Source organism: Ascaphus truei, chromosome 8 (genome assembly GCF_040206685.1).
Source record: "Ascaphus truei isolate aAscTru1 chromosome 8, aAscTru1.hap1, whole genome shotgun sequence".
Taxonomy (NCBI): domain Eukaryota; kingdom Metazoa; phylum Chordata; class Amphibia; order Anura; family Ascaphidae; genus Ascaphus; species Ascaphus truei.
Window position 1 is genome coordinate 22,838,916 of NC_134490.1, and position 24,889 is coordinate 22,863,804.

Consider the following 24,889-nt stretch of genomic DNA (forward strand, 5'->3'; position numbering starts at 1 on the left):
GTGGGTGGGGTTGTGTGGGAAGAGGAAGGGTGGGTGGGGTTGTGTGGGAAGAGGAAGGGTGGGTGGGGTGTGTGGGAAGAGGAAGGGTGGGTGGGGTGTGTGGGAAGAGGAAGGGTGGGTGGGGTGTGTGGGAAGAGGAAGGGTGGGTGGGAAGAGGAAGGGTGGGTGGGGTGTGTGGGAAGAGGAAGGGTGGGTGGGTGGGGGTGTGTGGGAAGAGGAAGGGTGGGTGGGTGGGGTGTGTGGGAAGAGGAAGGGTGGGTGGGGTGTGTGGGAAGAGGAAGGGTGGGGTGGGTGGGGTGTGTGGGAAGAGGAAGGGTGGGTGGGTGGGGGTGTGTGGGAAGAGGAAGGGTGGGTGGGTGGGGGTGTGTGGGAAGAGGAAGGGTGGGTGGGTGGGGGGGTGTGGGAAGAGGAAGGGTGGGTGGGTGGGGGGGTGTGGAAGAGGAAGGGTGGGTGGGTGGGGGTGTGTGGAAGAGGAAGGGTGGGTGGGTGGGGGTGTGTGGGAAGAGGAAGGGTGGGTGGGTGGGGGTGTGTTGGAAGAGGAAGGGTGGGTGGGTGGGGGTGTGTGGGAAGAGGAAGGGTGGGTGGGTGGGGGTGTGTGGGAAGAGGAAGGGTGGGTGGGTGGGGGTGTGTGGGAAGAGGAAGGGTGGGTGGGTGGGGTGTGTGGGAAGAGGAAGGGTGGGTGGGTGGGGGTGTGTGGGAAGAGGAAGGGTGGGTGGGTGGGGTGTGTGGGAAGAGGAAGGGTGGGTGGGTGGGGGTGTGTGGGAAGAGGAAGGGTGGGTGGGTGGGGGTGTGTGGAAGAGGAAGGGTAGGTGGGTGGGGGTGTGTGGGAAGAGGAAGGGTGGGTGGGTGGGGGTGTGTGGGAAGAGGAAGGGTGGGTGGGGGGTGTGTGGGAGAGGAAGGGTGGGTGGGTGGGGTGTGTGGGAAGAGGAAGGGTGGGTGGGTGGGGGTGTGTGGGAAGAGGAAGGGTGGGTGGGTGGGGGTGTGTGGGAAGAGGAAGGGTGGGTGGGTGGGGTGTGTGGGAAGAGGAAGGGTGGGTGGGTGGGGGTGTGTGGGAAGAGGAAGGGTGGTGGGTGTGGAAGAGGAGGGTGGGTGGGTGTGTGGGAAGAGGAAGGGTGGGTGGGTGGGGGTGTGTGGGAAGAGGAAGGGTGGGTGGGTGGGGGTGTGTGGAAGAGGAAGGGTGGTTGGGTGGGGGTGTGTGGGAAGAGGAAGGGTGGGTGGGTGGGGTGTGTGGGAAGAGGAAGGGTGGGTGGTGGGGTGTGTGGGAAGAGGAAGGGTGGGTGGGTGGGGTGTGTGGGAAGAGGAAGGGTGGGTGGGTGGGGGTGTGTGGGAAGAGGAAGGGTGGGTGGGGGGTGTGTGGGAAGAGGAAGGGTGGGTGGGTGGGGGTGTGTGGGAAGAGGAAGGGTGGGTGGGTGGGGTGTGTGGGAAGAGGAAGGGTGGGTGGGTGGGGGTGTGTGGGAAGAGGAAGGGTGGGTGGGTGGGGGTGTGTGGGAAGAGGAAGGGTGGTGGGTGGGGGTGTGTGGAAGAGGAAGGGTGGGTGGGTGGGGTGTGTGGAAGAGGAGGGTGGGTGGGGGTGTGTGGAAGAGTAAGGGTGGGGTGGGGGTGTGTGGGAAGAGGAAGGGTGGGGGTGGGGGTGTGTGGGAAGAGTAAGGGGGTGGGTGGGGGTGTGTGGGAAGAGGAGGGTGGGTGGGGGGGTGTGTGGGAAGAGGAAGGGTGGGTGGGTGGGGGTGTGTGGGAAGAGGAAGGGTGGGGTGGGGGTGTGTGGGAAGAGGAAGGGTTGGGTGGGTGGGGGTGTGTGGGAAGAGGAAGGGTGGGTGGGTGGGGGTGTGTGGAAGAGGAAGGGTGGGTGGGTGGGGGGGTGTGGGAAGAGGAAGGGTGGGTGGGTGGGGGTGTGTGGGAAGAGGAAGGGTGGGGGGTGTGTGGGAAGAGGAAGGGTGGGTGGGGGGGGTGTGTGGGAAAGAGGAAGGGTGGGTGGGTGGGGGGTGTGTGGGAAGAGGAAGGGTGGGTGGGGGGTGTGTGGGAAGAGGAAGGGTGGGTGGGTGGTGGGGGTGTGTGGGAAGAGGAAGGGTGGGTGGGTGGGGGTGTGTGGGAAGAGGAAGGGTGGGTGGGTGGGGGTGTGTGGGAAGAGAAGGGTGGGTGGGTGGGGGTGTGTGGAAGAGGAAGGTGGGTGGGTGGGGGTGTGTGGGAAGAGGGGGGTGGGTGGGGTTGTGGGAAGAGGAAGGTGGGGGGGTGTGGAAAGAGGAAGGGTGGGTGTGTGGGGGTGTGGGAAGAGGAAGTGTGGGTGGGTGTTGTGAAATAGCAGTAAAGAAGAGTAAATATGATGTATTTTTATTAAAAGTAGTTAAAAAGAGCATTTAATAAATAAAAAAATGTTGGTACAAATAAAAAGAATATTTTAAAATAAAAGTAATAAAAGTTTGCGAGCGTAGAGCATCCAGAGATTGGCGTTCGGAGGGCATTGTTAGATGTCAAATGTTTGTACAAATGTTTGTTAATAAAGTTAAAAATGTTGTCAGAAAAAAAAAAAAAAAAATTTATTTTGAAATGAGTTGTTGGTGAAAGTGGTGTGTGCGGAGCGCAGCCAGAGATTGGCGTGCGGAGGGCATTGGAAGATTGAAATGTATGTAGTTGAAGTGTGAATAATGTTGAATGTATGAATGTAATATGTGTGGTGATGTGTGAATGAATCAAAGTTGATTAAAAATGAAAGTATGATATAGCGGCAAGGAAGAAATTATAAGAATGGATAAAAAAAAAATTAGCAAAGCGGGGGTAATGTAAATAAAAAGTATTATAGCGGCTATGAAAGAAAGAAAATAAAACAAAATATAATATAAATGGATAATAGTAAAAGAAATGTAGTGTGTCGGCCATTTTATAAATTGAATTGACACTGCGTAGGTGCACGCCATTGTAGAAATTCGGAGCGCCGTTCGGAGGTCATTGGTAGATGTAAAATGTTTGTAGAAATTTGTGTTAATAAAGTTTTACATTTTGGCAGAAAAAAAAAAATGTTGAAAAAAAAAAAAGTTTCTGCGGAGCGCATCCAGAGATTGGCGTGCGGAGGGCATTGGAAGATTTAAATGTATGTAGTTGATGTGTGAATGATGTTGAATGTATTAATGTAATATGTGTGGCGATGTGTGAATGAAGCAAAGTTGATTAAAAGTGAAAGTATGATATAGCGGCTATGCAAAAAAATAAAGAAAGGAATAAATAATGATATAGCGGCTATGGAAAAAAATAAATAAAGGACTAAATTATAAGAATGGATAAAAAAAATACATTAGCAAAGTGTAAAGAAAATGTATTATAGCGGCTATGAAATAAAGAGAAAATAAATGAAAAGATGGTATAAATGGATAATAGGAAAAGAAAATTAGTGTCGGCCATTTTAGACATTTAATTGACACTGCGTAGGTGCACGCCAAACGTACGGCATTGTAGTGATAGAAATTTATTGTAATTGTAAGTGAGTAGTTTGAGAAGAAATTGAAGTTGATAAAGAGTAGGCGGTGAGCGGCGTCCATGTGTTTGTAGAGGCAAATCTTTGTATTTAGTAGTTGTAAAGGCAAAAGTTTGGTAAATGTATGTAGTTGATGTGTGAATGATGTAGAATGTTAAGTGTGTCGGCCATTTTACAAATAGAATTTACACTGCGTAGGTGCACGGCATTGTAGAAAGAGAAATACATTTGAATTAGTACCAGAGTTTGTGGGGCATTAGTAAAAATGTAGAAAGAGTGCGTTGTGGGTGGCGGTTTATAGGGGTATTTGCACAGGCCGGTGTAATGTGCGCGCGAGTTAATGGACGCGTGCGGGCGGTGTAATGTGCGCGGCGGCGGGCATATATGAGGTGGGCAGAGAGCGGGCGCTGTAATATGAGCGGTTCGTGGCGGAGGGAGAATGAAGGTAATGGGCGGCAGTTTAGTAAGGGTAATGGGCCGCTGTAATATGTGCGGTTTAGAGGATTGTCGTTGCGGAGGGAGAGGCGCCCATATATGAGGTGGGCAGAGAGCGGGCGGTGTAAGGTCCGCTGTAATATGAGCGGGTCGTTGCGGAGGGAGAATGAAGGTAATGGGCGATTGTCGTTGCGGAGGGAGAATTGTAAATGTGTGTAATGTGTAAGATGTGTGTAAGATGTGTGTGTGTGCGCACAGGGGTGACAGTGTGTGTGTGACAGTGAGTGTGTGTACAGTGTTAAGTGACACTGAGTGTGAGGGGGTGACTGTGTGTACAGGGTTGTGTGTGAGTGTGGGGGGTTGTGTGTGAGTGTGGGGGGTGAGTGACACTGAGTGTGTGTGAGTGTGAGTGTGGGGGGTGAGTGACACTGAGTGTGTGTGGGGTGACAGTGTGTGTGTGACAGTGGGTGTGTGTACAGTGTTCAGTGACACTGAGTGTGAGGGGGTGACTGTGTGTACAGGGTTGTGTGTGAGTGTGGGGGGTTGTGTGTGAGTGTGGGGGGTGAGTGACACTGAGTGAGTGTGAGTGAGGGGGTGACTGTGTGTACAGGGTTGTGTGTGAGTGTGGGGGCGAGTGAGTGTGGGGGGTGTGAGTGTGGGGGGTTGTGTGTGAGTGTGGGGGGTGAGAGTGTGGGGGGTTGTGTGTGAGTGTGGGGGGTGAGAGTGTGGGGGGTTGTGTGTGAGTGTGGGGGGTTGTGTGTGAGTGTGGGGGGTGAGAGTGTGGGGGGTTGTGTGTGAGTGTGGGGGGTGAGAGTGTGACATGTCAACTTACCAAGGAGTCGTCAGAGGTTCTGGCCGTGTGGTGTGACTGCAAGTGTGTGAGAGTGAAGGAGGTGATGTCACAGTGGGGCGTACCTCTTGGACCAATGAGATTCACCGGGCGTACCTCTTGGGCAATGACAGTCACGGACCAATGAGATTCACCGCAGATAGCACTAACCTCACTAACCATTCGATTTTATATATTAAGATAATCTTCCTCCTCTCCAGTTGAAAACCCATGCAGTGAAATTGAAGAAATGAAAATGTATTTGTGCTGGATATTTGAGATGAAAAAATGCATTGGTGTTTGTTACGTAAATTAACAACTGATTAAATTATTGGAGATAATTTGCCTTTATATAGCATTTTGTTTTCTATGTCCAAATAAATTTGCCTACCCTACAATAGATGTAAAGGTTTTAGAAGAGTCCTCTTCACTAGCACATACCATTTAAATATATAAAACCATGGAAATAGAAAGGAATATAGAAGTCAAATATCAAACACATTTATATGAAATGTACTATGTAAAGGTTTCACTACATACATGCAAACTTGTGTGTCTGACCATTTAAAGCCTAGACCTTTTCTAAATAAGATTACATTGTTTGGTCGCAATGTAAATTGAAGTAGGTTGTTTCCAATAGGATCTGTACTTATATACAGTAAATAAAAGTTTAATTTAAAAAAAAAAAAAAAAAAAAAAAGTTCTTACAAGTTACATAATATTGCAGATGCTGCGATACACTATTTTCTTGTTGGATACATTGTTTACAGACAAAACTATTTACTTCTGACAGAATACTCTACACCAGACAGGAAAACGGTGATTCTAATAATGTGACAAATCTAACAAAGATCCTCAGACCACCCGTTATTCACTAACAGCAGACAAAGACAAAACTCTAATCCATCTGAAAAGAGTAGGTGGAAAGTATGATACAGACTTCAGGCAAGATGAGTCAGACCATAATCATAAGAAAAAAAATAGTTTTGCTCTAAGGGACTTATTAGCGGTGGAATCTGTCCTCGTCTATTTGAGCTTTTTTAGGCTTTAAAAAAAAATTACATACATAATATTATTAGTATTCCTACATAGTTGGGCTTAACAGTTCCTACAAAAAAAGCCCATTATGCATTGTATGAATTTCTAGAATCATACTAAAACCATGGGGTACGATACCCTACATTGCAGCTTAGTGAACCCAGCCTACGTCCCTTAATCAATATGCTATGAAGCAGTCTTCTTGTCTGGGAAGTTAGTGTATAAGCCCTGTTCATCTGTATGCTTTCAACTACAAAGCATTGAATAAGAGCTTAGGGGCCGTTAACTTGAATGGGAGTTGGCGCCCGAAAGGATGCGATACCGGCACTTGATCAATGGGACTAAAACATCTCCAGCAACGGTAGGCAGCTTCACAGCATATTGGATAACAACCTCTTCCGTTTTCTGCATGTTCCCCCCCTGAAATTTTGCAATACAATGCTTAAATGTGGCAGTACGCATTAATAACATACAGTTCCTTTGGTATCTACTCCCAGACAAAATCAAATTGTGGGATTTATGCGAGCTATGAATACAGTAACTTACACGCGGGCAGCTTGGAATAACAAGGATTCCAACAAAAGCTTTGAACAATGATTACAAGCTTTAAGCAATCCAATCCAATCCGTTTTATTATTACTCATGCCATTTATTTTAAGCCACGACAAGACCCTGTGACAAAGGAATTGGTTATCGCGGTTTGAATTTGATGAAAGCTTAAGATACATAGCTTTCCTAGAGATTTCAATACAGGGTTGGAGAGTTCAGGTAGCAGACTAGGAAACTTTTCTATGATTCAGTTTTACTGTAGAACAATCTGTGTGCTCATTTGCATGCCATTTCCCAGAATCCCTGGCTGCAGTGGAAGCACTGTATGCTAAGAGATAATGGAGAAGAGCTGGGTTGCAGACCTGTCTGAGGCAACGTTTCAGGTCCCATATAGACTTTATCATCAGATGAAAGGTCCATATAGGACTGAAATGATCTCTTTCCACTGTTCTTGGCTGTCACATTAAATGGAGAATTGCCTTATGAACTTGTGAGTAGAGCTCTGCTTTGTATCTCTGTCCCAGAGGAGACCTGTACTTTGAAGAATTTGTTTGTCAAAAAAAACCCAGAATGTCATCATTATGTAACATACAAAGATAGAAATTGCTGGCAGATAAGACTTTCTTGGCCTCCGATCCTACCATTCCTGAAATCTCAGCCCCAATGTAGTCCTGCTCTTTCTTTCATATTTATGCCTTTGTGTTTATCCCAAGCAGTGAATTTCTCTACTGTAGTATAATATGCAACATAATGCGAAGCTTTGCCCTTTTCCCCTTACCATTATCCTTTAGTATATAGAAATAGGACAGAAACCTTGTATCCTAAGCCGCTCATCATCACTTTACAGACATCAAATTGACAAGGAAGCTTCCTTCAGTGGGAAAGGTCACTGCAGCGCACATATAAATATATTTCACAGGCCATGATGAATCATAAAAAGGTGCTGCGGTAAAATACAGCTCATTCTGCAGTTAAAATCTTCTCTCTCCAACACCTCAGCATAAACAGATTGATGTATTAAGTTTCTCATAATCAAGGCTGGAGTTTGACATTGTGGTTCAATTGCTTTAAATGATATCTGTGATAGCCCCGTTTCCCTCACCACCTGCAAGACTTACAGTGTGTTGTGTGCTGTCATGGACAAGGCTTTTAATCACGGTTCTCTTGCCATGGTCATATTGTTACTCACAGTGAGAATTATTACAGGTCGCCCCTTGCAGGTTTTATGGGCAAAAAGAAAGGGCACACAAACCAAATTGTCCCATCAATACATTCCCTCTCCTAAAGGACACGTTTTTAAAACAAACACAGCATATATTCTACGCTAGAGCGAAGGTGGCTGATTTCTGGGGGAAATACGAAAGCCGAGCAGGGCAATTCAATCCATTCAACAGTAAATTTCCCCGTCCCCTACCCCCCACAAATCTGTTCACATTAACTTGTCAATACCGTGAATTAGAAAAGGAAGTGAAGGACAACTTCTAAATGTGTGGCTAAGCAGCTATTCCTCTTAGGTTGTCGAAAAATACTTTTTGTTTTTATAAAATGGGCTAATTTTCCATTACAATTTTATGTTCCGCTCTAAAATCCTCCATTTTTGGCGATCCAGTAGTGTAAATTTTAGAAGACTTTGTGGGTAATATTGTTATTTTCTAAAAACTGTTTTGCAAACGTTCAGCATTCACCACTGAAATTCTTTCTTCAGTAAGGTCTGGGCTTCTAACTTGCCCCTAACAAAAACAGTACATATTATACTTGCAATTATACATTATTTTTGTGCATTTTTCCTGCTCAAACAAAGATTACACTTTTGAAAATACAGTATGTGAATCGTAGCACCTATCTTCCGGGCAAGAATACTTGTCTGCTGGACACAATATAGGCATCAGTATCAAGGACACTTAATGGTCAATAGTTTAGTTTGCACTTCACAGTGGTATATCTAATAAGAAAAAGCTGCATTAGGTACGTTTCACTTTTTAGCAGGCAAGTGTAAGTAGTTGTAAATCTTTTGGGGGGACGTTTACCCTGAAAATGTTAGTAAACAGTGTAACCCTTTAACTCAGAGGTTCTCTACTTCCGTAATCAAGACCCCCCAACAGGTCAAGTTTTAAGGCTATTCCAGCTTCAGCACAGGTGGCTCAATCAGAGGCTCAGTCTTCGACTGAGCCGCCAGTGCTGAAGCTGGGATATCCTTAAAACCCGACGTGTTCGGGGGCTTGAGAACTGGAGTAGAGCACACCTGCTTTAACCTTAACCTAAGGGGGTCTTAATACTGCCTTATTAGTCCTCAAAAACGGAGTCCAAGTCCTTAAACCGGGTATCTTAATCACAAAGGATAAAAAACAAAAAACAAAACAGGTTTGTCAATCATCACCCTTTCAAAACCAATGCTGAAAGTGCATGCAAAGGACATCTTAGGACTCAGAATCTAGATGTTTAATACAGGTGTAAGTATTTTTAAACTATTGAACCTACCAGGGTCGTCAGCTCAGGCTAGCCCCAAGTGGCTCCACACCTTTAGTTTATTAGCAGATTACAACTCGGCTTTTTAAAAAAAAAAACATTTTCACACTTTAAGATCATAAATCAAAAGAACAATCTCTAAGGGGCATTTAATGAACAGATCTGAAACAAAATGTCATGTTACAAATAATCCACAATGTCTTCCAACTACAAAGGCATGGATTCCTGTGAATTGAAATCCTGACATGTTCAAAGTCAAATATTAATTAAAATACGCAATAATAAAAAAAAAAAATCCCCCCGGTGTTCTTTTTCTCTTTCATAAAAAAAGAAAGAAAGAAATAATACACTTTTGCATAACATTATTTCATCCAAAACTGGAGACAGAAGAGTAATTAAAATCATTCCGGTATCACCCATGCAACGGACCTCGATTAGTTTTGATTAATTAAGATCAGGCAATCTTGCATCATACCGTAGTTTGAAAAAGTTTATCTTAAGCAGTCACTAGAAAAATCATCCGTTCAAAAGATTAACCCCCAGATGAGGGATACTTATTTAATTGTATAAATGACACTGTATAAATCACGTGTGCAACAAAAATACAATTTGGAGAAGGGTCGTTAAAATGAAACAGAATATTTAACATGGCTGTATATTTAGATTTTGTAAAGCGTATTGGCAACGGTGGATAGTCACTGCTTAAGACTAACCAAGTTCATTCAGTTAATTATAACTACTTCCCTTTCCAGTCCTGAATTGGCCACCCTAACCCAATTGGCTCAAATATTACAAAAATAATTTCCAACCTCTTTAGCACTTATGTGAGGAATTCCTCATGTGTAAAGATTAATTAATCATATTTCTTATCCAACAAAACATAAAAGGCTGGATACTGAAATAGCCATCATTAAACTTCTTGAAATGGTTTAATATTCTGATAAGCAAGGAATATAGGTTTTCATTTAAAAGGAGGTACTAGGCTGAATATTTCCTTTATATTGACTATTCTATACTGAATCATGACATTTAAATATTACAGTGCAATGTATTATTGCATGATGTCTGTAACACACAATTATGAATGTATAAAGTTCCTTCTTTTTTTAAACGAAGAAAAAAAAATGTATTATTTTCTTTTGTTTCAATTTCTCACAAAATATCCAAAGCTTTCTTACAAATACTTTTCTCCCAAAGACAGCTTCCGGCACCATAAATAACAGCAGAAGGACGTACGCAGCGAGTAAACAGGGGATACGTGGGAACAATTATTTAAGGTTGTGATTATTATTTAAATTGTTTTAGTTCATATGATATATACATTCTAATGTATTTCAGAGATATATATTACAAATATTAAGTTTTTTTTTTTTAAAGTAGTTGATTAGGTAAATTACTTCTTTAATTCAACATTTCCCACTATTTTAAGATAAATCAACCACTTTAGTGGACTAACAATATACTGATGGTATTAAAAAGAAATAAAAGGAAGGAATTATTATATAAAGCGAGATTCATTTTGAAGGTATACTTTCTGGTGCTTGAAAAAAAAAATTCTTAAAAACAAATGCTGCTTTTAGGTACAATCATTTTGGGGGAAATCTCAATAATGCATTAACTCCCAAATATAACCTCTGGAACAGAACTCCAGGTAGTGTGATAAAGCATCTTAATATATAGTGTGTACAATAAAGTGACAGGACAGGGATTTTCTTATACAGCCAGGTGAGAGATTTCAAATAATAGCTCTTAATACTATCGGAGTGCAGCAAGTGTGTCTTTTACTTACTGTATCCTGACTTTGTCCCTCACCTAAGTGTACAAAATATATATATTTGAACAATCTCTCTTATATGGTGCTCAGTTGTGTTTCTTCCTTGTGTGTTTACATTTTCTCTGTTTCCTTGGTCCAGCAGCTCTTTCACCATCACGTTCTGTACCTTTCCTTACTTTCCTATGAGTAGCAACTCTTCCCTCTCCACCGACTCTGCTCTCTTCCTCCTGCATCATGATTCTTGGCATGCTCCCTCATTGCTCCACTCCTTCAGTGTTTCCCTCTTGGACAACACAGATCCCGTCCTCATCTACTTGGTAACTCCCTCCTCTCCCTTGAAATGAAACTCCCTCCTCCGTGTTAGCCTGCTCTGGCTCTTGTGATTTCAGACTCTCCCCTCTACTTCCCTTGCATCTCCCAATTATTCACCTTCAGATTTCCCTGATGTATCCTACCTTCTGTGCCTAACCTTGCCAATGTAGTTTCCCTGCCACTTGATTCTAATGTCCCTTTCAGTTGGGGGGAGTGAAACTTGATCCTCAAACTCTACTTCTCAAAGAGAGCAAAAAAAAAAAAAAAATCTATATAGTTAATAGGACAATCTAGTGTTACTTATCCTAAAAGGTCCTCAAAGACTGGAAAGGGAAATGTACATTTTGGTCCTTGCAGCAATGTATGTCGGTATCCATCACCATTAGACTAGCTCAGCTTGTAATTCAAGGCAAGCATTCTATTCAAATAAATATAAAGCAAGCTTTCCAATACCCCCAGGCAGCAGGAGCTAGGCATGCACAGAAAATCCCCTGCTGGAAAAGCAGAAATAGATTAAGTCTATATGAAAAGGAGCAGTGACTACATTGTCCCACCTACAGAGTTGTCCATCGATTCTACTGGTGCAAAGGGCTTCACATCAACTATACAGTTACAAGTAACTCCTACAACACATCTATTTTGGCTTGGAGTTTCTTCCTTTCACAGACCCTTTTCAGTTTTGTAACAGTGTTTTTATCATGGGTTTTTAAATGTCAAAACACCTGCAACCCCACAAATATGACACCCTTTTATTGTTGATGTTTTGATTAGATACTCAAATAGGAAAGACTGACTGTTGAAAATGGAAATGCAGGTCATGAATGCACCGTGGATTCCTAAAAACGTATGAGCCAAAAGCAGACTAATTCATACTGTATGTTCTGCCTCCTTTCTTATTGACCCCCAAGGCACTCACAAAGCCTTACACAATAAGGCTTATTCTAGATCAGGGGTGGCAACCCAACTCCCGTCCTCAAGGGCCACCAACAGGACAGGTTTTCTAGATATCCCTGCTTCAGCACAGGTGGCCCAATCAGTTGCCGATAGATATATATATATATATATATGCTCCGCTGAGGGCTCCAAAATGCATTACAATGTTGGCTTCACTGTTTTTGCAGGAGTTAAATTAAAAATCCAGCTAGAAAATTATTACTCAGTTCAGCTATCGATTCCTACCTAGCTCAAGATGAAATAATGAATTGCATAAACCAGTCTTAGCATAACTATCTCCATGCACAGCACTGTAATTAAATCAAATTTTATTCAGCAATTAATCTAAAAACAGATTTCTTCTAAACATTGTGGATTAAAAAAAAAAATCAATGTACTTTTCAGATGCACTAGCTGTGGGTGTGTGGGTGTGTGGGTGTGTGGGTGTGTGGTTGTGTCTTACCCACTGAATAAAAGTAACATTTGTTTCCATTTAGAACTGTATGCCATTTCCATTAATACATTTTGCATTTTATGTCTGTGGTAAACCAAATTGTAATATTTTACTACCAATCTTTCCTTATTAACTTCCATTTAAATGTGGATTTGTAGCCATGATTGCAGTATAACCACGTAACATGACCAAGAAAAAGTATTTTCATGGCACAAAAAAGGTACTGTTTTAGAGCAACAAAGATCATTTCATAGTGAAGTGAGATTGCATAACTGGCAGCATCCTGCACAGGTGAGGTATTCACTGAAATTGTGGTTGAAAACAATCTATAAACTTTAATCAAGGCTTATCTGTCAAATAGGACCAATATTCTGTCCCAACAGGCATTATGTAGTGACACTAGACTGAAGACTAGATTTACTCATGCATTTAAAGTTGGCACAGCTGTAGCAAATACACATTTAGATTTAGATCAAGTAAAATGCTGCAATGGAGCAGGTTTTAAATGGCTTTCTGTTATTCCTTAAGGCAAGTAATTGTGCTACATTAAGTACACATTACATCAAGTCATGGTAAAAATGCATCACTTAGCAGGACTCATTAGACACAAAGGATTCTGGGTATGAACATGGAAATGAGAATCATGATTGATGGTTAACTCAAAGTGTATTTTATTGGCTACTATTGTGGACATCAATCCCAGTCTATAGTTCTATATACTGTAGTAACCTATACAGCTGGGATCAACTCTGCTGGTGGTATACACGTAGTCACAGCCCCTTTGTTATGATGCACTGTATTGAGGTTCAGAAGCAAAATCCAGTATAAGTCACATGCTGTGTTTGTCAGTACCTGCCAGAAATCCTGACGAGTGTTTGGGGGAGGGGAGTTAGAAAGATAGAAAAAACGAGGTAATATTTGGTTACACAAACAAAAAAAAGGTAAGAAAATCATACATTTCTAACATAAAAGGAAAAGGATAAAAGTCAAGAATAAGTTAAAAAAAAATTAAATAAACGTAACAGTAAGTAACTTGCTACATCAAATTGCATTGCAGCACAACAGAACAAGGGGAAAGAGACAACCTAAGAAAGAACGAAAGAAGACACACACCTGTAATAAAACATACTAAAAAGAACACGAAATGTCAAAAGCCAAGTAATTAATAACATCTTCGACTGAAGATTTGTCATTGTCCAATATACTCACATTTTCCCACTACTTTTGAATGATTCTTTTTTTTTTTTTTATCAAGACCGGTACTTACCAATAAGGACTTGTGGTTAGCGGATAAGTTGTAAGAGTATAACGTTTAACCGTTTATGATGTTTCAGCATGTATGGGACAGGTATGAATAATTCCTGCCATAGAGACACCACAATCTTCCATTTCACAGCCTATACTTTAACCACATGGACGGCTCATTTACAGCGGTTCTGGTGTTGTATTAAATTTTTTGCCCCGAAGGCACAACTCGGATATAAAAATAACTTTGTTTGTAGATTTAACGTTACAAGTATTTTTTAATAAATTACAACAATCATTCATTCTCTATTTTTATTCTGTAGCACACTGGCGACAGCAGCTTGTCACTTTTTAATTGGCTGCCATTGTCTCAAAGAAAGAAAAAAAACAAGAGCTATAAATGATTAAGGGGGTAATTCTGTATGTCAAATTGACCACTCAGGCTGCTTTTGGATGAAAACCCCTGTATTGGAAAGTACTACTCATTAGCTGAAATATGCCATAACATGTGCTTTAAGTAAGCAGAGCTCCATCTCGTCACGTTTCACCACTCATCAGCTTAAGGCGGCGTCCATGCTGCCGAAGACAGTTCGGAGGCATCCGCGCACGTTCACATTGCCTTAAGACATTGATCGCGACCATTGACCGCACGGGCGACAGCAGGAGGGGGCATGCGTTGAACGCGGAATCAGTTGAAACTGATTGTTCGGTGCGACAGGCAGGTCACATGAGCGGTTTGCCCAATGAGGGCGAACCTGCTCCATGACGTCACAGACACGCCACCCGATGGCGCGTCTACCACGTCCTGAAAACGCACCCGCTTCACGCGGATGACGTCACACACTCGCCTCCGCGCAGACGAAGGCTGTATGGACGCAGCCAAGTGTGCCATGGCATGTGCTTCGAGTTAGCAGAGCTCTCTCTCACATACACACACACATACTACAAAGGAAGTGTGACTCATCAGTTTAAGTTTGCATTTTTAACAACACTCAGCACTGATTGGTGGAAGCCTAACACAAAATGCTATAAATAAGAGCCTAGGCTGGGGATAGTGCCAGAAACCTCTCCACGGACCGTGCAGGTGCCCTGGCCAAGAATTCCCTTCGCTCTCTCGGGATCAGACTAGACTGGTTGTGGCTTCCCCTGGGTGTTTGGAGCATTTTTCCTGTCGTATGTTGTTTAGCTGTGCAAGCTGTAACTGAGAACATAACCGAAGCCAAGTAAAATCCCTTTAAGATAACATCAAGACTGTTCACTGACTCAGTGTGTGCAAGTTATTGGCCGTATCCAGAATCTTTGCATTATAATCTCCGCATTACAATCTCCTTTAACAGGAATTATCGGCCAAAAACACCCACCCGACCGCATATATAAAATAAGGCCATAAAGGTGTAGTTCACCCAACATGACCCATCCTCAAGGTTAGCGGAACGTGTTGCCCTTAAATGCTAAAATAAACTTAAAGTTCACATTTTTATTTTAAAAGGCCCAAAGCCTGCAGTAGAGTGTTTACATGGCAACATCTGCAGTTTATTCTAACTCGCACCCCATCAGAGCTGTTTCCATGGAGTTCAATAAGCCAGGCAAACCGTCTTCTCCTGAACGTCTCAGATAAGGCACTTTAAAGTCCAGTGATAAATTATTATTAATAATAATAATAATAATAGTGATGTCACAAAGTATCAGTGTCTTAACAGCCATGATCATTTACTGTTTTGGGCTATTTTTTTTAGGAAGAAAGAAAAATAAACAATTCAGTGAGCAAGGAAAAAATAGAGAGGTGAAATCATACACCAATTTGTATGGAAAGGTGAAAAAATGTAATAAAAATCGTACATGAGGAACTGCATCTTTAAAGGATGCAATCTCCTCAACATTTTCCTTTTTAAAAACAGGTTTTGTAACATTTGCATTTAAAAACACATATTGTACAACTCTAAATGCTTGAAAGAGAAAAGGCATCACTTTCTTCTACTACAAGCCAGGAGGAATCTCTGGTATGGTATAATACATCATTAAAAATAAAAAAGAAAGAGAGAATGGAAGAGCACCTGTACAAAATACTAATCAATGCAAACAAAACAGAAATGCATTGTGCATATGTCAATGTAACCCTGCACAGTGCTGTCATAAGCCCTAGAGATGACATCACTGTTTCTGGAGTGGAAACTAAGTTACTGTACATACTGGAATTTAAATTACAGCTTGTTATATTTAATATATTATTCCTACTCCAATCAAATCTTTGTTCAAATACAAATCTGTATCTGCCTGATTTATATTCTGCACTTGCTTGCAGTACCAAAGCTACTTGTACATAATGCAATAGGATGGGGTTTAACGAACATTAAGACCTCTTGTTCTCTCTCATTTTCTTATTTAATTTACTAGAATTTACTAGAAGAAAAATGATATTATAAATGTTGGAAGCTGCACCCAACAGTTTGGTCAAAGCTTGCAATTACAAGGCTGGTGTACATCTCAGAGTATCCCATTTCCCATAGAATTGTGCGTCAGTGCTGGCACAGTATATCCCAACATATTACACTATAAAGAACAATTGACTCATGCTATATAGTTCTTAGTGAGGAAGGGGAGCCAGAGTTACCAATTAAATGTGCATGCACCAATGTTTCCATTGAAATCAAAAAATTGTTGTGGGATGATTGCTTTTTGGAGTAACACAATTTTGTGATAGATAGACAGACAAAGAATATCCCTTGTGAGCACATTCACATGTCTTAGACAGGTCTGCAACCCTGCCTTTCAAACATTATCTGGGAAATGACATGCAAATGAGCACACGTGTCACCTTTTGCCTGGAACATCCATTCACATGGAGCCCATGCACAGGTTGCAGACCTGTCTAAGACATGTGAATGTGCTCACAAGTGATATTCTTTATTGGCTATATGCCAACAGTGGAGGTTTTCTGTCGCCTTTTTCACCCACCATAACACACACACACACACACACACACACACACACACACACACACACACACACACAATAAGTCTTAAGAGACTGGTTTACCCATTGTGTAAAGATGGACTCTACAGAAACTGGACAAGATACTTCTAATAACGCTACCAAAATCAGCTAAACGTGTTTTTTGACAATCAACCAGACATGGAATGTGAAGACGTTTCTGATCTTCATTATCATTTTGCAAGACTTGGTAAATTACTCATTAATGACACATGACTATGGTGGGACATTCTAACTCTCGAAAACTATATTATAAAGTGAAGAGCATCCCTAGTGGACTACGAGTGAAAAAATCTCGAACATTTGGGTTCGTGGATTCAGATTTTTAATCGGATTGGAAAACTATCTTAAATGACTGTTCCTTAAGGCTATTTGCACTAATTGTTCAATCTAAAGCTAGAGAAAAATTAGCAATTCAAAAAGATATTAAAACCCTGAAATTACATTTATCGAAATTTAACAAAATGGAGGATTATAAATAATGTGACCAATCCTTAGCTCAGTCTGTTAAAGATTTAGAAAAAAAATTGTACTTGTTCATTTTTTTAATTGATTAAAGTTGTTTGCATTGAATGTTTACATTATCTGACCGACTAGACCAATGGGGACAGACGTCGCATCAGCCGCGACTCATTTTGGAGTCGCGAGCTGATGACGTCATTCCCAGCATTGGAATGGTGCGGACCAGTATGTATAAATTTGTAGGTTTATTGTTGCACCTTTACACCTTGATAAAGTGCTCAGGCACGAAACGCGTAGGTGCGTTTCTAACCATCTATTGCTGAGCTTGCAATAAAATTGATCTCTATATCCGAGTTGCCCCGGATTTGTCTTTTTTTTTGGCCCAGTGTTGGCTATAAATTGTGGCAGTGCTCCGTTATCATCCACACCTTCGAATCTTCTTCTATTACGGACTGCACGCCCTGGATGTACTGGACTGTCTCTGGTACATGTGAGTGTCTCTTATGCTGTGGTTCTCAGGTAGACACCGCTAGACACATATCCCCCTCTGGCAGAGATACTACATATTATATACTGGACAATCCAAACAGTACCCGGATACATATTGTCTTTAAAAAAAGGAAACATATTCATGTACAGAGCCACATATGGTTTTGAGCACCATTCTTCACACCATATAAAATCAAAAAGGTAGGCATAAAGTAATCATTTTGGACAACAACAAAAAACAAGCTAAAGTCATAGGTGCAAATACCCTTTTGTTAATAAAACGTTAAGATGAAAAAGGAGTCCTCCTAAAAATCGGTGGGGTTTTATTTTTTTAATAAAAAATTCAACCGTACTAGCTCAGTGTGTTGTGAGGTGGATGTAATTGCAGCTAATCTTCCCCAATGCAATAGGCGACTGGCAAATTAAAGAATTTATAAACCAAGCTTTGTTTGTTTAATATGATTGAAATTTAGGTTGGTAAGGAATTAAAACCATGGAGCAGAATCAGCAGGTGACAGAAGACACATGGTAACTTTGTAGACCTGGGGGGGAGGACTTAGTTGACACTGGGAGAGCAAAAAAAAAGTTTTTCTCCACAAATGTACGGTAATGTGGTTTAAGGAAAGAGGTGATCTAAAAAGTTATCTAGAAGCCTATAATATAAGGAGCCGACAAAATCTTTTGCAATGTATGAAGCAACTCGTCCTTGGATTCGGAAAAGATTTATCTTGAAAAGAAGTCTTGTTTTAACACAAGTTCTTATATAGCAGAGTAGATCCCAAGAGGATCAAAAAAGACTTCCTCATATATCGAGCACTCAATGTTGGAGTGTAGTAGTAAGACTCACCGTGGTCTATCGGTTAATTACCGTTGATAGGGCAAAATAGGCCTATCGTGACCGGAAAAGGCTAGGAAAATAATAAAGTTTTATTCAGATCATTTCAAATAGTCAAGTTAAAAACACATATAAAACATTCAAACATTAAAAAAAAAAACCTTTGTGAAGTGGTAAGGTAAGCAATAAATCAATTAGTATCAATGCAGTATATAAGGTTAATTGCTATCCACAGACGTCTAATTTCAGAATATAGATATTCCAAGACAAGCAGGTAAGTATCCCTTTAAAATACAGAATCAGAATGGATGTAGTTTAAGGCGAGGTGGTATCAGAGATATAATTCGTAAACCTTTGTTACCAGGTGCATATTCCAGCTCAGGAATGATATACAGTCTACCACATAATAAGATATTAGCTTATGATATCAGTATTCCCACCTTGAGAAAATCATTCAAAACAACGTGTGTAAAGGGCTCCGCTCTAAAGGAGAGATAGTGTGTATTATTCTCTATGATCTCAATATACCGCTGGTATAACATATGTGCTGCATAGCCATCCAAAAGAGCAGGACGCCCCCACAGCGGGCAAGGAATAATAGACGTAATATCACACTCAATAAGTATCCATCATGAATACAAGCCTGGCTGGAATCTCTCTGCTGTCTCTACACGCAGACGCTGCCACTTCTGATGACGTCGCCTATGACGTCACCACGTCCGACGACCGTTTCGCTTAGACTGACACGCTTCTTCAAGGGGAGGAGTGTGTTTCCTAGCTATGCCGGATGATATTTATAGGAAAGAAATCCCGCCCCCTATGAGTCACGGGGGCGTGGTTTATGCCCGAGATCCAATCGGGTCAAAAATGAATCAGTATACTTCGCCATCGTGTTATGGTGAGAGTAGCTGACAGATGTACTTTTTAAAGCATAGTTAACTGTCTATATGGCATCTTAAGGATAGGAACAGGTAAGTTCAAAAGGCTAATATATTACATAGTGGTGTTACAATCGATGTGTCTTACTAATAAGACAGGACCAGGTAAGTATAGTAAAAACATGAAAAAATACATATTGATATTATAATGGGTGTATCTTACTATGCAGTAATATATTATTTATTTTCTCATTAGGGTGGACCAACCAGTGAGGACGACCGGTCAGTGGTGAACAAAGAATTAGTGAATACCAAAATCAATAGAATAAATAAAATTAAATAAGGAAATAATAAAATAAATAAACAAAAAGTGTCATATTAGATATGTGAATTTGTGTGTCATACTCATTAACAAGGTATACAAACAGAATGTGAGTTGTGTATGAATAAATCTTAATAAATACAGTGTCATAATTATTGTGTGGATTAATTGGTCATACTCATATAAACCAATATGAATCAAATTAAAGGGATATGTTTCGTGTAGGAGTGAAAAATATCTAAATGACCTGCCCATGATGGTCAATACAGGTCATGAGGGTAATTATAGCTATATAAAAATAAAACTTAATAATTACTGTGTTATAATTGTTGTGTGGATTAATCGGTCATACTCATATAAGCCAATATAAATCAATTGTGTAGGAGTGAAAGATATCTAGGTGACCTGCCCATAATGGTCAATACAGGTCCAAAGGGTGATTATATCTATATACCTGGATCCCCAAATGTATCATAACATCTGTATATATAATTAAATATCATTTATAAATAATAAAAAAATATATAAAAATAAATATAAACGTAATAACTAAAAAAGAAAAATATCCAATTACTATTTATATTAGCCTAAAAGTATATCAAAAATATCCCTCTAAAGAAAGGAGGAGTATATGAAACCCTCGTTTAGACCAAGGGGTGAGAGGGTCTGAAGTTGATCCATATCCTATTTAACACAAGTTCAACAGAAAGTGGAATTTTACTCTGAGGTACAACATTTTAGATTTGCTAAACTGGGAAATAGAACTAGGAAATCAATGAACTGTATGATTAGAGGCCAAAGATCACAAAATGATAATAACAGGACAGAGAAATAAAAATGGTGAATTGAAAAACAATGGGGAAGAAATTATAAATATACTGGAAACATTTTATGGAAATCTATACTCTAAGCTAAGGGAAAAATAAAAACAGGTAAGAATCATTCTGGCAATATATACAAGCCCCCTACAGTAATCCCAAAACAACTAGAAAGCTTAAATAATTCCACAGAAGGAGGGAAAACATTAAAAAAAAAATTGCCAACCCCTTGGTCAGATAGACACACGTCAGAATTCTTCAAGTTAATTATAGGAGAAGTAGCAACCATAATTACCAGTTTATTTAATCAAATTCTAAGAGGAGAAATGGCAAAAGACTTTTTAATCTGCTACTATAAGAGATCTACTAAATTCAGAGAATAATATTTTTACAAAGCAATTAGCAGAGAGATGGAAGTCTATCCTAACAAACATTATCCACAAAGACCAGACTGGTTATATATCAGGGAGAAATCCAATTAGTAATTTACAGAAACTATTAACTGATATCCAAGATGTCAAATAAACAAAAACATTTCAAAGGTTTTGTACTCCATTTAGATGCTGAAAAAGCGTTAGACTTAAAAACATGGAATCATCTTTTCCATTCCCTAGAACGTTTTGAGATAAGTGTCAACTTTAAAGAAACGCTGCAAAACATACATACAACATAAAGTCTCTTCTCTCTATAAAGAACATGGCAGCACGGCTTAGGTTTGCAAAGTTGCACCTGAACAAACCACAAGACTTCTGGAACAATGTCCTTTGGACAGACGAGATCAAAGTGGAGATGTTTGGCCATAATGCACAGCGCCACTGTCACGTACGACCCCCTGCTAGCACGCGACCTGTATACGGGACAAGGGTTAATACCGACGCTCGCAAGCGCACCCACTCTTCACCTCCGCAAAGGTCCGTCAAATGGACAGTATCCCCTCTTACAGAATCAAGGATCAATACACAACCCGCAAGCTGCCCCACTCTTCGCCCACTCAGGGGTCCCTCAAATGAGTTGTATCTCTCCTCAAGCCGTCCCAATATACCACCGCCACCACCTGAGGTTATGCAGATATCATAAAAGATCTTAGACTAAAATATCCGCCAGGGCCTCAGGTCCCTGTTTATTATAGGAAAAACTATGCACTTTAACACAAAATCAGCTGTAGTAACATGTGCCTGAGTTTAGCAAGTTATTCTCTCCAGCGTGCACAAAGTTCATTCAGAGCCCAAAGCATTACTTATTAAATGGTTTAATATATATAACAATACAGTGCTTGAATTACAGAAAAGGTATTAAAAAATAAACATACAATTACAATATAAGGCAGAACAGCTTCTTAAAATAAAAGGGGTAAAACAGAAAATCCTATACAGTACATTACCACATGCTATGGATTTTCCACAGAGAGGCACTGGATCAGAAGATGAGGTCTGCTATGCTATCCAAGCATGCTCCTAGTCAGATCTGCCCAGTAACAATCTCCTCCAGACTTAGATACAATATTTTCTTAAGGCACCGTCATAAGCCCACCCCTTTCTACAGAATACTTTGAAATTCAGAGCAGACAGAAAACAGTCCTGACCAGTTTCAAACCCAGCATTTAGTATTTTGTACACAAGTGTAGCTCATTAACCCCTCAAGCACCAAAGGGATTAAAAATACCCAATATCTCATGACATTATCATGACATCTCCCTCCTTAAGATGAGCGAAGGGACTGGCTTACACGCTAGTCCCGCGCTCAAACAAATAAAACCTTTACCCTTTCCTCTGCTTTGCTGTTTTGCTCTTTCTTGCTGGATATATCTCCCCCAGCCTCGCTTTCTCTTCCCTCTGTGGCCTGTCCCTGTGCCTCACTGTCTTGCTTTCCCCTGCTGGATATATCTGCCCCCACCTCACTCTCTCTTCCCTCTGCGGACTGTCCCTGTGTCTCGCGGTCTTGCTGTATATATCTCTCCCAGCCTTGCTTTCTCTTCCCTCGGCGGACGGTCCCTGTGCCTCGTGGTCTGGCGGTATACGTCTCTCCCAGCCCCTCTCTCTTTCCCTGGTGGACGGTCGGGCTTATGGGGAGAGATGGTATGGAGAGGCTCCCACACCCCCCCCCCCCCCCACTCCGGTGCGACCCCTGTCAATCACCCTTCCCCAGTACCCAGCGGCCGTTAGTACCTGGAGTTGTTCGGCGGGTCCCTGAGCTGGTTGGGTCACAGCGATCTTATAGTAGGTAACCATCTTTCCAAGATCATTACCTAGCAACACATTAGCAGGAATATCATTCATTACTCCCACCTCCCGCACTCCCTGCCCAGTACCCCAATCCAAGTATACTTTTGCCACCGGCAAAACGTGGCGGCCTCCTCCCGCCACCCCCATATGCAGAACCCTCCCAGGAATGATTCCTCGGGCCGCACCAGTCCTGGCCGCACCAGGGTAAGGGTAGCGCCAGAGTCTCTCAGTCCTTGGGTGAGTTTCTGACCCACCAGGACGGATTGCATGTGGGCACCTCTGTTTTCTCGCGACCCAGATACCACACAAGCCCCTAGGCGTACTCCCGAGTGGTGATCCTCTCCAGAGGCAGCGGCGGGCTTCATCCGGTCTGAGCAGTCGAGGCTGATGTGCCCCTGCTTTTGACAGGTAAAACACTGGCGGGGATCTCCTTGTCCAGGTGGCGGATTCCCCACCCCCCCCCCGATGAAGCCCCAGCAGGCTTAAAAGGCAGTCGTTGTGGGGTTTCACAGGATTCACCCCTCTTCCACCCCGGGACTCCCTTGTTAACCTCTGGATTCCGGTTAGCCACATATGAATCTGCAAGCTTGCCGGCCTCTGTGGCTGACTTAGGATCTCGGTCCTTAACCCACTCTCTCACTTCAGGTGGGCAAAGGGTTAAAAATTGCTCATGAACCACGAGATCCAATAACCCCTCAAAGCTTTCAACTTCCAGCCCTCCAACCCATTGCTTGCACAGAGATGTCAGACGCCCTGCCAGCTCAGAAAAGCCGCCGGGACCCTCGTGCTGAAGGGCCCTGAACTTTTTGCCTGTGGGTTTCAGGGGTGACGTTGAAACGGTGCAGCAATGCAGCTTTGATGGCCTCGTAATCTTGGTCCAGGTGCTCCGGCAGATCTGCGACGACATTCATGGCTCCTTCATTAAGGGTGGGTGTAAGATATGCTGCCCACCGGGCACGTGGCAACTGATGCTGCCTGCAGGTTTTTTCAAACCCCCGCAGGAAAGTGTCCAGATCCCCATCTTTCGCTAGGCTGGGGAAATGCTCCATCCGTGGCCTGAACGGGCTGGAATCTCCGCTGCTGGGTGCTGGCGGTTCCCTCTGGAGCTTGGCAAGTTCCAGCTGGTGCCTTAGGTCCGCCGCGTATCTCGCGTCCTCCCGTTCTGCATCTTGTCTTTCTATTTCTGTGGCATATCTCGCATCCTCCCGTTCTGCAGCATATCTCGCTGCGTCACGTTCTGCAGCTTGCCTTTCTCTTTCTGCAGCTTGCCTTTCTCTTTCTGCTTCGCGTTCTTGGAACTGGAGGATGAGCTGCAATCGCGTTGCGTCATCCTCTGGTCCTAGGTACTTGAGAGTAGTTTGCAAGTACACCTCCAAGACACTGGCAGGCTGAGAACTGCTGGAGTCCTCGGAATATGATAGTCCTGGGTTCCTTGACCCGTGGGCAATTTCCAGGGCTAAGCCACCCTCCGTTCCACTGCTGTGGTCGTCCTGGCCCAGTGTAGCATCTTGCTCAGTATCTTTCTCCAGCAAGATTTGTACGAGCTCTTCTTTATTTTTACCCAGACCTTGGAGATCACGCTCCTCACACAGAGCCATCAGTGCCTCTTTTGTTTGGAGTCAGTATAAAGCAGCCATATTCACTACACTTTACTCAAAATAAAAAGATAGCAAAAGAAAAACAAGAGGGGGGGAGAACGAAACTGTCTGCTTGTATGTTTTATAAAAATAGCACTGAGTAATCGCTTTGGGGTACTGAGCGGTGATCTCTCGCAAGACTCACACAGGTCAGTCACTAGGAAAAACTATGCACTTTAACACAAAATCAGCTGTAGTAACATGTGCCTGAGTTTAGCAAGTTATTCTCTCCAGCGTGCACAAAGTTCATTCAGAGCCCAAAGCATTACTTATTAAATGGTTTAATATATATAACAATACAGTGCTTGAATTACAGAAAAGGTATTAAAAAATAAACATACAATTACAATATAAGGCAGAACAGCTTCTTAAAATAGAAGGGGTAAAACAGAAAATCCTATACAGTACATTACCACATGCTATGGATTTTCCCCAGAGAGGCACTGGATCAGAAGATGAGGTCTGCTATGCTATCCAAGCATGCCCCTAGTCAGATCTGCCCAGTAACAATCTCCTCCAGACTTAGATACAATATTTTCTTAAGGCATCATCATAAGCCCACCCCTTTCTACAGAATACTTTGAAATTCAGAGCAGACAGAAAACAGTCCTGCCCAGTTTCAAACCCAGCATTTGGTATTTTGTACACAAGTGTAGCTCATTAACCCCTCAAGCACCAAAGGGATTAAAAATACCCAATATCTCATGACATTATCACGACAGCCACGTTTGGCGAAA

The 24,889-nt window shown here is 42.1% G+C and overlaps 2 protein-coding genes across 5 annotated transcripts in view; both read right to left on the reverse strand.

Moving 5' to 3' along the window:
* MICU1 (mitochondrial calcium uptake 1) overlaps positions 1-24,889 on the reverse strand; it is a 170,132-nt gene that overhangs the window by 86,062 nt on the left and 59,181 nt on the right. The window lies entirely within an intron of this gene.
* LOC142501000 (uncharacterized) lies at positions 22,877-24,370 on the reverse strand. The gene is given in 2 exon segments (XM_075610241.1): positions 22,877-23,323; positions 23,325-24,370. Coding segments are annotated over 2 exon segments (1,236 nt in total). The 5' UTR covers positions 24,114-24,370.